General features: G+C 38.9%; 2 protein-coding genes across 2 annotated transcripts; both read right to left on the bottom strand.

The window, feature by feature from the left end:
- Nucleotides 1-200: 200 nt before the first annotated feature.
- Nucleotides 201-2,148, bottom strand: LOC118811334 (interferon-induced transmembrane protein 5-like). Its single transcript, XM_036575493.1, has 2 exons — nucleotides 1,872-2,148; nucleotides 201-699 (listed from the first exon to the last, which is right to left on the bottom strand). Exons 1-2 carry the CDS (start codon nucleotides 2,076-2,078, stop codon nucleotides 478-480), a joined length of 429 nt encoding a protein of 142 aa, XP_036431386.1. The 5' UTR covers nucleotides 2,079-2,148; the 3' UTR covers nucleotides 201-477.
- A 5,181-nt stretch (nucleotides 2,149-7,329) lies between these two features.
- On the bottom strand, nucleotides 7,330-11,614 carry LOC118811975 (dispanin subfamily A member 2b-like). Its single transcript, XM_036576601.1, has 2 exons — nucleotides 11,406-11,614; nucleotides 7,330-7,675 (listed from the first exon to the last, which is right to left on the bottom strand). Exons 1-2 carry the CDS (start codon nucleotides 11,580-11,582, stop codon nucleotides 7,496-7,498), a joined length of 357 nt encoding a protein of 118 aa, XP_036432494.1. The 5' UTR covers nucleotides 11,583-11,614; the 3' UTR covers nucleotides 7,330-7,495.
- Nucleotides 11,615-12,767: the final 1,153 nt, after the last annotated feature.

Here is a 12,767-nt window from a genome sequence, read left to right as displayed (position 1 = left end):
TGTGTTGTTAACTTAATATTTTGAGGTTAAACAAATAAAAGTCAGCCAGGTGACTTATGTTTATAATTAAAACAATGATTTTTTGAAATACTAATGAAAGACTAATTTCCCTTAAAAGCAGTTTTCAGTGAGAGATCTCAGAAGCTTTCAAGTTAACAACGCTTTCCACAAATCCCCAACACAGCGACATGAGAGCAAAGTTATTCATGAAGTTAAATATTTTATTCCACTAAAAAGTCACATTTACTTCAAATAAAGAGGGAAAATTGTCTTTTGGAAACGACTGGAAAGTTCTCATTTAGCATACAAGACTCTGAACATACAAAAAATCATAACAATTATAACAATACAATAAGACATTGGTAATAAGATAAAAACAAAGAGCAGAGAGACACATTTTGCGAGGCACAGAGGGTGATAAGTCCACGGCTTGTTGTTGTTGTTGTTGTTTGGTTCCTTTGCTGTCTGTCTGTCAGTCTACCTGCCGAACAGCTTCATGAAGTTCTGGAAGCCGTCCTCTCCGAAGAAGTCGAAGGCTCCCTGGGAGCTTCCCAAGTGCACGATCAGCAGCACCAGCAGGCCCAACATCAGCAGAGGCACCAGCAGGTTCCAGCCTGAGGCCAGGATGTTGTACCATTTGGCCTTGTCCGAACACTCCTGAGCAGCACGCAAGTCTCCCAGCGTCTTCTGGTCTCGCGCCTGCAGAGAGAAACCGCACACGCACGTACACAAGCATGTTATGGTCTGAGGAAGTCACAGCTCATCAGATACGCGGATGTCTGGTTTGCCGTTTAGCTAAATAGAAATTTTATTGTTGATGGTCACAGTGGGTGAATGTCTGTGTGAGTTTCTGCTGCGTAGAACTGGGGTGTGTACTTTTTTGCAGTGTAATCAAGACATAAATGTATGAGTATGTTTGAGAGAGAGACATAGACAGATAGAGAGAGAAAGAGAGAGTGCAATGTCTGCAGTGCTGTCTGTAATCCGGAGGACTGGCTGTACCATTAGCTACCTACTAATTACAGCACTCCATTTATAAACTCCAGCCTCTCTAATTTCAGCATCGCAGAGGGAGTGTGGCCTGCTACTGCTCTCTCTATCTCTCTCTCTCTTGCTCTTTTCTTTCTCAATCATCTCTTTCCTGTTTTTCATTCTCTATCTCTCTTTCTCTCCTGTTTTCTCTCTGCTTTCTCCCCTTTTTATGTCCTCTTTCTCTTCTCCTTATTTTGTTCTTTCTTTTATCTCTCCAGTTTCTCTCTCTCCTCATTTTCTTTTATTTCTCTTTAGCTCTCTCTCCCTCTCTCTCTTTTGTTATCTCTCTTTCCCTTCTTTCTCTTAAATTTGCTCTCTTCTATGCTTTTTCATTGTCTCAGTACATCACTTTTTTCAGTGTACATTCTGCTCAGGTTAAATCACTTTCTGCTCAAATGTGTCTGCTGCTGTTTTTACATCAGACCTGAAAGCAGCATTACTAGCTCAATAGGTCTGGGTGCTGGACACGACCATGACAGGGTCTATTTCTGCTTTCAGCTAACACACTGTCACACACTGAGAGTAGGTACTCTCATGTGATTTACCTTCTTCTTGTTTTTTGTTCAGTTGCATCACAGAAGCAGCTGTTAACCCTTTAAACTGCAGCCTTTTTATTCAGCAATTAATATAAAAACTTCTCCAGTAACTAATATAAATGATCTAGTAAGTACTATACATTTTTCACTAACTACTATGGATATAATATCTAAGTTTTGTAGTTATGAGAGGGAAAAACTTAAGTATGGACCAACACCCAGGCTCTTACAGTTTTAGAGGTTGCTACACAGAGAGAGAGAGAGAGAGGGAGAGAGAGACATGACCTTGCTGTTGTTTCTCACCTTGATGGAGTAGATGAGGGCCATGAAGCCCAGGCAGCAGAAGTTGACATACAGGGTGTTGCAGAGGGACCAGACCAGGTAGTCGTTGGGGGGCTTTTTCCCGGCTGCGCCCATATTCACCACTGTGGAGCCGGCTGGCTTGCGAGCAGACTTACAGCTCGTGAGAGGAGTGCAGTCGGTCGAGTAGCTGTACGTGGCGTTGTCCATCCTGCTGCTGACCTGAGAGGACTGAGAGCACTGATTTCACTGCAGCCCCAGAAACCCTGATTCCAGCTTATATCCACAGTATGCAGGGGTGGAGAGAAAGAGAGGGGAGAGAGAGAGAGAGAGAGAGAGAGGTCTGTTATTATGTGGAGAACAGGGCAGGGTGCTGCTGCCCCTCCATACAGGTCCTCTACAGCCTCTCTGCACACTGAGCTGATTCTGCTACAGAAATTTTTGATCAGAAATATTAACTTTGCTGCTGCAGTGTCTCACCTACATTCCTGATCTTTAAATAAAACCTTTTAAACAAAGAAATAGTCCAATCTTAATTTAGTTAATTAACAATATTAACAATATAATTGGTTTAGTCAAACTACTGTTTTACATCAAAATGTGGATACTAAAAATCTCAGTAATGCTTTTCTCTGATAAGTCAGTTCCAACAAGTTTATCAGATTAATCAAACTATTGTTTTACAGCAAAATGTGGACAAAACTGTGAATATTTCCCATCATCATAACAGCATCATTAATCAACACTACAAATCTAAACATTGCTTTTCTCTGGTGAGTCAGTCCTTACTTAGGTATTATAAAGTATGTCAGAATATGAGTAGGCACTGCCCCCTAATGGACAAGCTGTATTATTTCCGCTATTTTTCAGATTTTATCTACATTCCGTAGATGTTCATTAGAATCCCAGGGACTTGCTATTTGACAATTTGACACAGGACAGACCACTATTTCTGCCACAAGAAGTGCTCTTTTATTTACACTAGCAGAAAAGTCTCATATAAACACAGCCAGGGAGCAACAGGTACTTCTAGCCATACAGTTTTTTTTCTAATGACAGGCACACAACCTCCCACTATAACACCACAGCCCAACAAGAAATAACACAAACAACACAAAAACACACCTCAAACCAACTGGAGGCAAGGCAGAGCGTGCAGTGTAGTTTTGAATACCACAACTCTCTCACGCCCGTTCTGCAACCCAGAGCAAGGGGCAGCAGCCACATAGATGGCCTGTCGAACCATCGTGTTTTCACTTTAGCCTCCATCTGCAGAATAGTAGCCTCCTGGGTAAAAGCGCTGCCAATGTCTGCCCAAAGCGCTCATGGAGAGCCGCAGTCAATGCCGCTAGGTCGCTCTGTTGTTCCGCTGGCAGGTCCGTGAGCACCTGGAGCACTTCTCCTTCCAGGGCCAGGCACAGCTGGATGGTGGCCATCATGGCTGGTCTGCCATTTGTAGATTATGTGCACAGTATGACTCACACACTTTCACCATTGTAGGAGGCAGATGTGCCTAGCCGGCTGGTTATCACACCATCTCTTCCGCCATCCTCTCTGCCACTGGCCATCCCTGTGCCGTCTCTGCTACCAGCTTCTCTTTTGCCAGCTTCTCTTCTTCTTCACCATCAGCAGTATGGTATGTACTGGTACATAATGCATACTGCACCAATACTGTATACTGCACACTGCACTAATATTGTATACTGCATACTGCACCAGTGTATGCTGTACATATTACAGTACATATACTGTGCATATTTATAGTATATACTGTATGCTGCATACTGCACCAGGCTAGTAGCCAGGAAACTCTGAATGCCAGGAGTCTTGAAGTTTCTCAGACCACAAGGCCTGAGGTGACTCAAAGATACAGTTACCAGCTATGGGGCATTAAAATATCCTCAATCACAGGCAAAGCACAGTCTTTGCACTACCTGCAAAGATTGAAAAGATGAAGTCCATCCTGTCAGGTGCTGTGCAATTAGACAGTGAAGAGTGTGATATGCCAGCTGTAACAAAACTGAGCAGAAAGTACTGCAACAGATTAACAAACCTGTACAGAACAGTCATCACTCCTTCATTTCCTTCTATCAGGCCGGAGGTACAGGACTCTAGCTAATCATATATCCAGGCTCAGGAACAGTTACTTTAGCAGGGAAATTGTCTTCATGGACAATGCACTACATAACGTTGTCTCAGTAACGTCTGGCAGTCATCCTCATGAACACTGCATCATATGATAGTATTTTAATAGGACACTCACAGACGTCTAAATACACATACATAATGTAACTAGAAAAGTGCATTTCCTAAAGGAAACGAAAATGAATGGGAATCTGTGGGAGGAACGAGGGTTGAAAAAAACGAGAAACAGAAGAGTGTAGGTCAGTATGTCTATTGATTAGAGCTTGGGGATGTGCCCTGAGTGAGTGCATGCATTTCGGTGGCTGTCGGGCAAAGAAGTAATAGAGTTTGGGTGGTGGCGAAAATGAATGGGACTCTATGGGAGGAACGAGGGATGAAAAAACGACAAATAGAGGAGTGCGGGTCAGTATGGCTATGGATTAGAGCTTGGGGATGTGCCCTGAGTGAGTACATGCATTTCGGTGGGTGTCAGGCAAAGAAGTAATAGAGTTTGAGTGGTGACGACAATGAATGAGACTCAATGGGAGGAACGAGGGATGATAAAATGACAGAAAGAGAAGTGCAGGTCAGAATGACTTTGGATTGGAGCTTGGGGACCTGGCTTGAGTAAGTACATGTAGTTTGTTTGCCGTTGAGTAAAGAAGCAATACAGTTTAAGTGGTTGCGAAAATGAATGGGACTCTAAGGGCGGAACGAGGGATGAAAAAATCAGAAACAGAGGAGTGTGGGTCAGTATGGCTGTGGATTAGAGCTTGGGGATGTGCCCTGAGCGAGTACATGCATTTTGGTGGCTGTCGGGCAAAGAAGTAATAGAGTTTGAGTGGTGGCAAAAATTAATGAGACTCTATGGGAGGAACGAGGGATGAAAAAACGACAAATAGAGGAGTGCAGGTCAGAATGACTTTGGATAGGAGCTTGGGGACCTGCACTGAGTGAGTATATGTAGTTTGTTTGCCGTTGAGTAAAGAAGCAATAGAGTTTGAGTGGTGGTGAAAATGAATGGGACTCTAAGGGCGGAACGAGGATGAAAAAACGACAAATAGAGGAGAGCGGGTCAGTATGGCAGTGGATTAGAGCTTGGAGCGTTGCCCCGAGTGAGTACTTGCATTTCGGTGGGTGTTTGGCAAAGAAGTAATACAGTTTAAATGGTGGTGAAAATGAATGGGACTCTAAGGGCGGAACGAGGGATGAAAAAATGACAAATAGACAAGTGCAGGTCAGTATGGCTGTGCATTAGGGCGTGGAGCAGTAACCTGAGTGAGTACTTGCATTTTGGTGGGTGTCGGGCAAAGAAGTAATAGAATTTGAGTGGTGGCGAAAATGAATGAGACTCAATGAGAGGAACGAGGGATGAAAAAATGACCCAAAGAGGAGTGCAGGTCAGTACGGCAGTGGATTAGTGTTTGTGCTAGCTAAGTGCAATTCCACCTTAAAAGCAGTTCCACCTTAAAAAAATCATTATGTGTGCTGACACTGCTGAGCATTAGGCTGGGAGTGGGTGAGACATTGGGCTCCATGCGTGAGTTTGGATGGGTGTGTGAGTTAACGGCCCATTGTGACATCATGTCTGGCATGCTGCCAACAGTCCGCTCAATGTAAGCCTATGAGAGAGACGAAAGATGGAATAAAACGACAAATGGATGAGTGCGGGTCAGAACGAAAGTGGATTCATGCTTGGGGGCCTGCCCTGAGATAGTGTATGAAAAACGGTGTCGTTCGGACAAGCAGAAGTACCTTAGATTGGCATGCAAATGTTCACCCCATTCATTCTCTATGGGAAAAAATTCTGCAAAATTCCCTTGCCACACGGAATCCGTGCATCCGATCAAAAAGCTGTATACAAGCACGCATCACACAATCAGGCCGGACAATCTGGAGTTGGAATGGTGTCGATATCTCAAAAGCTGCGGGACTAGTTACGCGGCAAAGAAACGGCTATAATAATAATAAAAGACGAGAATAATATAAATTGGATAACAATATAGTTGTTATCAACCATAATTACATATCTCGTGTGCAATTTGGATCAACCTGTGCAATAACTTCAGTGTAACAACTGGGTGCGATAACTCTGCTAGTCAGCACTAGAGCAATGTGAATGTGTGCATGTATGGCACAGTGAGGGTGTGTGAGTTTGTAAGGTAGGTTTTTATACATTTCAATTACTTCATCATTTCTACAATTTTATATTTAATTCATACTTTCTACTCTTTTTTATATAACTATGTTAATATATAGATTAAAGGTACCTTTCTGGGCTCCACACACATGCTGGCTCAAACACATAACATGCTCAGAACAAGCTCAGTTTTGTTTGTAAACTATTTTGTCTTTTATGATTACCCAAAATACCTGAAAGACCACTAACACCACAATGTATGCAGGGAAATAGGCTAACTTGTTTTATAATGATATTTTTCATATTTTTCATGACTGGTACTCGGTATCTCAGAGGTTTGCTGGCCATCTTTTAGTAACCAGAACAGAAAAGATCATAAGTGTTGGAATTGCGGTGTTTCCCAGAAAAAAGTAAAGAAAGCAAACAAGGTAAATTAGCTTAGAAGTATTTAATTCAGACTTCTTTGAGAGACATCTTATGAACTCATGGGATGTTGCTGTTGCTGTTCTAATGGAATATTTTGGATGAGGTGTTACATTTATTCCTCCATGTGTGTAGAGCTAATTATGGTTTTGCATCATGACTTGTTTTGGTTTGAAAGAAAATGTGAACAAATTAGTTTTTGATGCACAAATTTTACACAAAAAGCCCAGTAATGATGTGGACACCCCTCCTAGGAGGGGGCTCTTGAGTTAATGTCTGTCTCAGCAGCCTGACAATGACAGGTGTGCTAACAGTTCAGTTACAAATTTCTACCATGTTTATACAATGTGACTGAGTTGAAAGAGACGCCTCTTTGTCCTGACATTTTTGGAATGTTGGTCTCGTAATGAATTTCATGTGTGAATAAACACATGGTTTTTGCACACTTGACATGTTGTAATAGGGTAACTCACCCAGGGGGGTGAGTTACGCTGTGAGAGGGGGACCCGTGTAAAAGGAAAAGGTAGACAAATAAAGAAGCAAGGAAGCCAAGACAAAGAATTCCGGATGCGGAAAGTGACTGATTGAGAGGTCTCAGCACTTTCTCTCAGGAGAACTCCTATGTAATATGTCCCTGAAAACTATAGAAAGGGACTCAAGGAAAACCCAGAAGAACAAGAGAAACCCAAAGAAGGATACACAAGGGGTTATGTCTCGCATTAACGAACACAGTCTGTCAATGTTTCGAGTATGGAGTCTCTTTAATTATTCAGTTTTCATAAAAGTAAGAGAAATTTTACTTTTCGTTCACAAAAAATATCTCTAACAAGACAAAGCATCCAGTTACAAAGCGTGAAATGTTAATGAGATCAACATGAAAAGCTTTCATTCTGACAATGATCCTTTTGCTTAGCAAAGCTGAGACAGAGACAACAGTTTTTTATATTTTGTTAAGCAGACTGTATGCCACTAAGCCACCCTTGACAGCCATAACCACTACGATGATGACGATTATTATGGTGATAATAATCAGAGCGAGGGCCCATCCGTTGAAACAACGAGCGGTAGATCCGTATGTTCTTGCTCCCTCCAGATCTCCCACTATCTTCCGGTCTCTGGACTGAAACACACACACAGGTCATACAAAAAAATACACTGGGGCATTCTGACAATTTCATTTACTATGACATTTCATGTAACATGAAAATGAAATGTGAAATGATAAATGATCAGTGCGTTCAGAAAATTACATAGATTTCTCGTCAAATAACCTTACCAAAACTTTGGAAACAAAATAATGGAAACTGACACAAAACCATATTCCTGTGAAGTAAAGTGATGTAATGTAATAGGATTATGTGCCATAACCACCAGAAAGTCAAACATCTGTTTTCCACCAGACATGTTTTTTTTCATCGAGAGAAATTTGTGACTGTACCTACCACAGTAGCTAGAACGCTAACAGTGGTGATAATGGATGTATTGTGACTCAGTATTTGTCAAATAAACGAATAAAGTGCAGCTCAATATTACTTCTGTATGAGTGATCTGTAATATCTATAATAAGAACGTCTTAATACAATATTCCTGTAGTACTGTCTAAAATTAAATTACTCAAACCTGTGGTAGAACTTTACAGAAAATAATTGTCATAATATATTTTAGCCCTTGATGTCCACTAACCCTAGCGTTGCCCCTGGATGGTGAAGGAAAACAAAATTCTAAATGTAGATTATTAATCTAATTTAACTTTTTTTGCAATGCTTTACAATACAATTCCTTAGTAATCTAGAAACGATGCACAAATAAATCACGAGGAAATATGGTAATTATCTGTTATGAATAATGGATTATTAAGTGTTACTACATTAGTTAATCTGTCTGTTCATTCCGTAAATGTACTTCCAATGTTAACTACTTCAATAATGAGCTATATATATATATATATATGTTAAAGGGGACGCCAATTTTGCAAAATTACTTTATCACTCAACCGTTTAGATGTAAACAAAATCATTCAGAGTAGTTTGGTGTGAACTGCGCCTTTCTAGAATAATTTACTGAGTCAAAATTGTTCACCATTATAGTACTAAGAACCATATGTCTACAGTACACATATCACTATTTTATCTGCTTTCCAAAATGACCAGTGAACTAACCTGTGTCTTATACAGTCTTATATGTTATGCTGATAATTGTAGAACAGTGCTAAATTCAAAGAAATACGTTTTTGAGCACTATTTTTTCCTTATAACGCCCTGTAGGTACCTCTCTGCCCTGCACGCCTTTTGTGTTGTTTGGGTTGGTGGCGTTCCTCCACACTGTGTCCGCAAAACTCATAGTTTATCTGAGTTTTCACTGCGATAGATCAGAGTTCTCTCACTGTCCTGCCCTAAAAAGTGGTGAGCAGAGTAACAAGTAGTTTGTTGTTGACACGGTCAATTTCCATTTGCCCTGGGTTCTTTTGCTTCGGCGGGTTATTTTCTCTCTCTTGTCCCAATAAACTCTCTCTCTCTCCCAATAAACTGTAAATAAAAGCTGCTACCGGTGTTATATCTGATTTAGTCCCCCCTTCAAATGTACATTCCCTTTGACGAATCAGGTCCTCAGGCACACACATATACTGAACAAAAAAACAATCCCAAGCAACATTGGAACTACGGAAAGCGAAAAGGTTAAAAAAAAAAGATTAAACGACTGCTCGTTTTCACCCAATCCCCAGTTTAAATCCACCCAAGACAACACGGCATATTTGAGATTATGTGAAAAATATTAATTTCAATTAAAGTAAACAGTAAATAATACTCATAACTCATAAATATTTCTTGTACTGTTTGTCACCGATTGGGTGAATACAGCTGCTGTACAAACCTATTTTTGAACCTTTTTACTTTCTGTATTTCCAGTGCTGCTTGGCTTTGTTTTCTGTTCAGTGAATGCGCATGGCCGAGGATCTGATTTGTCAAAGGGAATGTGAATTTGGGGGGGAACTGAATCGGATAAAACACCGGCGGTTAGTCGTGTTGAACAGCTGTAGCTACAGGCTAGTGACTACAAAAGCACGTTAGGTTGCGCACATTGATCTCAGTTGAGAATGCTGTTTTGAAAGGAGACACAGAACTAATCCTGGAGTAGTAGTTTATGTTAAAAATGCGTTTTAGGCCAAAACTTTATAACAAAACTACCACAAAACAATGTTTCAGGTATCGAGCAACGCATTCAGAACCATTTTGTATAATAACTTAATGGGATATAGCTTTTAGAGCCATTAAATGCTTTGGACGTCTGGCTCCTAGTTTTGCAAAATCCCCTTTATTCCCATTAATTACCTGTTAATTAATTTATTTATTGTTATTCATTATTTACTACTTTGTGTCACTCCCAGTAAAGTGATCAAATTGCTATTTATTACACTACAAACTCATGATTAAGACTTCACTAGTTGCTGACATTTCTCTCTACTTCTTTTTGTGTCTTTTTAATAAATAGAAAAATATACATATATAATCACTTAACATTTATTCTCAATGATTTAATACAATAAAGAGCTCATTTTTTTTTATTAAACTAAAACAAGTCATTAATACTTGCACATCTCATCCAATAACAGATTTAGATTTTTTAGAGATGCAAGATTGAGTTTTCATTTTATTGCTCCAAAAAGACTTTTTAATTTAAGATAATAAGAAAATAGTATGACAGATATTGTCAGTATGTGCATATTTCATGCTTATGTTTTTAAAGGCAACTGTCCACATTTGTCTTTTAATCAGGGGCCTGTGTTTTAGACCTGTATGTCCACTTTAGTTTCTTCTCTGATTCACAGTGAGTGTGTATAGGCTGCTCTAAATTATGCATTTGTAATATAAGTAGTATAATTGTAATTATAACAATTATGAAGACTATCAGTTCACTTGGAGGGAGACATAAAATAGTAATTAATGGTTAAGTGATATAAAGTAAGGAGTAATTAATGGTGAAAATGTAAAGACAGCTCTGAATATGTCTGAGCTGAATATGTGGCGGTCACATGAAGTGTACAGCAAAGCCCAATGAATGTTCCATGCATTACTGCACAGAAGAGGAATATGTAACGGCGGATCTGTAGAATAATTAACGGATCATTAATGAGATTAACACATAAGTAATTCCTAGTTTTCATGTTACTTATTTATATGATTGAACACACTTATCAGTTCACTAGCAGTGTAAAAAGCAGCAGTACACAGTTAATGAGTAAATAAACTGTGAACTAAGGACAAATTAACAATGTACTCAATTACTAAGTACTTAATCTGTACCTAATTCTTAATAAGCAGTTAATAACAAATAATGAGTATGTAATTATTAATTAGCCGATAATGATCAATTATTTTGCATCCCTTAATGTAAAGTGTTACCGAATATTGTATTATGCATTTGATGTATTAATATACAACAATCTAAAATGTGTCTATAGTTTAAAAGTATATTATATTATATTATATTATATTATATTATATTTCATGTGCAGTACGCCTGTGGTCACATTCATAATTAATACTTTTATTTCAGAATATTTTTTAAATGGTTCCTCAGTAAAAGATACTTATGTATAATAAATTACTTGTATTAAAAGAAAAGTTTATTAAAATATCCATGACATACATATAATAAAATTATGATAAGAAAAAATGAAAAATAAAAACAGTTAAGAAAAGTTAAGAAATGAACAATTCTCAAAAAAAAAAAAATGACCTCATAATCTTCTGAACAGTTTAAAGAAAATAAATTAGCTTTTCATTTTCATAACAACCACACGCTGATTGTTCACTCTGAGAATCTCTACAACTCTGTTATGCTGTACTCACCTTTATTGAGAAATAAAAGGCCAGCAGCCCCAGGCAGAGTGGGTTTCCACAGTAGATGGTGGCCAAGGACCAAACTATGTAATCTTTAGGATGTTCGCGTATGGGAATCACCACAGTTCCATCTCCTGCACCTCCCTGCAGGGGGAAATTCTCCAGGGGTCTAGAAGAGCCTTGCATCTCTGTAGCAGTCTGAGTCCTGTGCTGTTGAATAGCTGGATCTGTCTGCCTGTGTGCAGGAGTGGAGGTTGTGATAAATCTACACTCACAAGCAGCGCCCACACTGCTTTCAGGAAGTGGGCCTCGTGACATCGAAGTGGCCACGGTATTTCCACAAACTTGCCCATCTGACTTTATACTGTTTTAATTTAAATTTAGGTCAAAGCATATTTACAAATCATAGCTTTCTGTTTTAATTTTTCAGGGACGTCCACACTTATTTCAAAATTTGACAAGAGACTGGCCTTTCTGCAGTCCAGAACCGTCTCCCATTATAAATGTGTGTTTCATTAAGCTTAAATGCCGACAACAAAGGCCTTGAACGGTTGCACAGCTGATGATTGTATAACTGTGATTACTGTGTAAATTTATTATTTTAAAACTTGATCAAGTGGTGTCTTTAGTCCTTATACATAAATTAAGTATTGTTAAAAGGAAGGGTGATGTAACACAGTGGTAAACATTCTCCTGTAAAACTATTTTGAACATGTTGCAGGCATTTCATCCATCCGCATGAGCAGTACTGAGGTAACAGGCAGAATTAGATAAACCACAGTTTCAGAGCTATTATGACACAGTTTCATAGCTTTAGTCATTTTGACTCTGTAACCACTTATACAAAAAGGAGTTGCTGACCAGTTTATGGTTTGCGAGAAATTTGCAGTGGTGGACAAAGTACACGAATCATGTACTTGAGTTAAAATAGAAATACCCAAGGTAAAATATGACTCCAGTAAAGGTAGAAGTCCTCCCTTTAGACCTCCACTTGAGTAACAGTACAAAAGTATTTGCCTTCAAATGTACTTAAGTATTGAAAGTAAAAGTATTAAAAGATTAATTATGACTCTAATGTCCTATTACCATTTTTGTAACAAGACTCTTGCTTCATTAACTCATTTTAGGTGAAAACACTCCAGTGTCACTCTTGTAACACCAATATTTAAATAGAATGTCATTAATTAGTCTGACGCTGCATGTCTATTAAAATTATCAAAAGCACGAAACACTGAAGGCAAACAATTTCCATTAGGCAGAACCAAGTGGCTATTAAACAAATTTTTGCAAACAAGCAAAGTTTCAGTTTAAGATTTATTTGCACTTTAGTTACAAGTTTAAATTTAATAAAAACTTGCTTTAATCACAGGT

Source organism: Colossoma macropomum, unplaced genomic scaffold (assembly GCF_904425465.1).
Source record: "Colossoma macropomum unplaced genomic scaffold, Colossoma_macropomum, whole genome shotgun sequence".
In the NCBI taxonomy this organism is placed as follows: Eukaryota; Metazoa; Chordata; class Actinopteri; order Characiformes; family Serrasalmidae; genus Colossoma; species Colossoma macropomum.
This window is presented reverse-complemented; position numbering and strand designations above follow the sequence as displayed.

Excerpts from the sequence above, each read along its gene's own strand:
- LOC118811334 (XM_036575493.1), bottom strand. The coding sequence starts at position 2,078 with ATGGACAACGCCACGTACAGCTACTCGACCGACTGCACTCCTCTCACG. Across the intron at positions 700-1,871 it reads CCCTCATCTACTCCATCAAG|GCGCGAGACCAGAAGACGCT; the intron begins GTGAGAAACAAC and ends TTCTCTCTGCAG.
- LOC118811975 (XM_036576601.1), bottom strand. The coding sequence starts at position 11,582 with ATGCAAGGCTCTTCTAGACCCCTGGAGAATTTCCCCCTGCAGGGAGGT. Across the intron at positions 7,676-11,405 it reads CCTTTTATTTCTCAATAAAG|TCCAGAGACCGGAAGATAGT; the intron begins GTGAGTACAGCA and ends TGTGTGTTTCAG.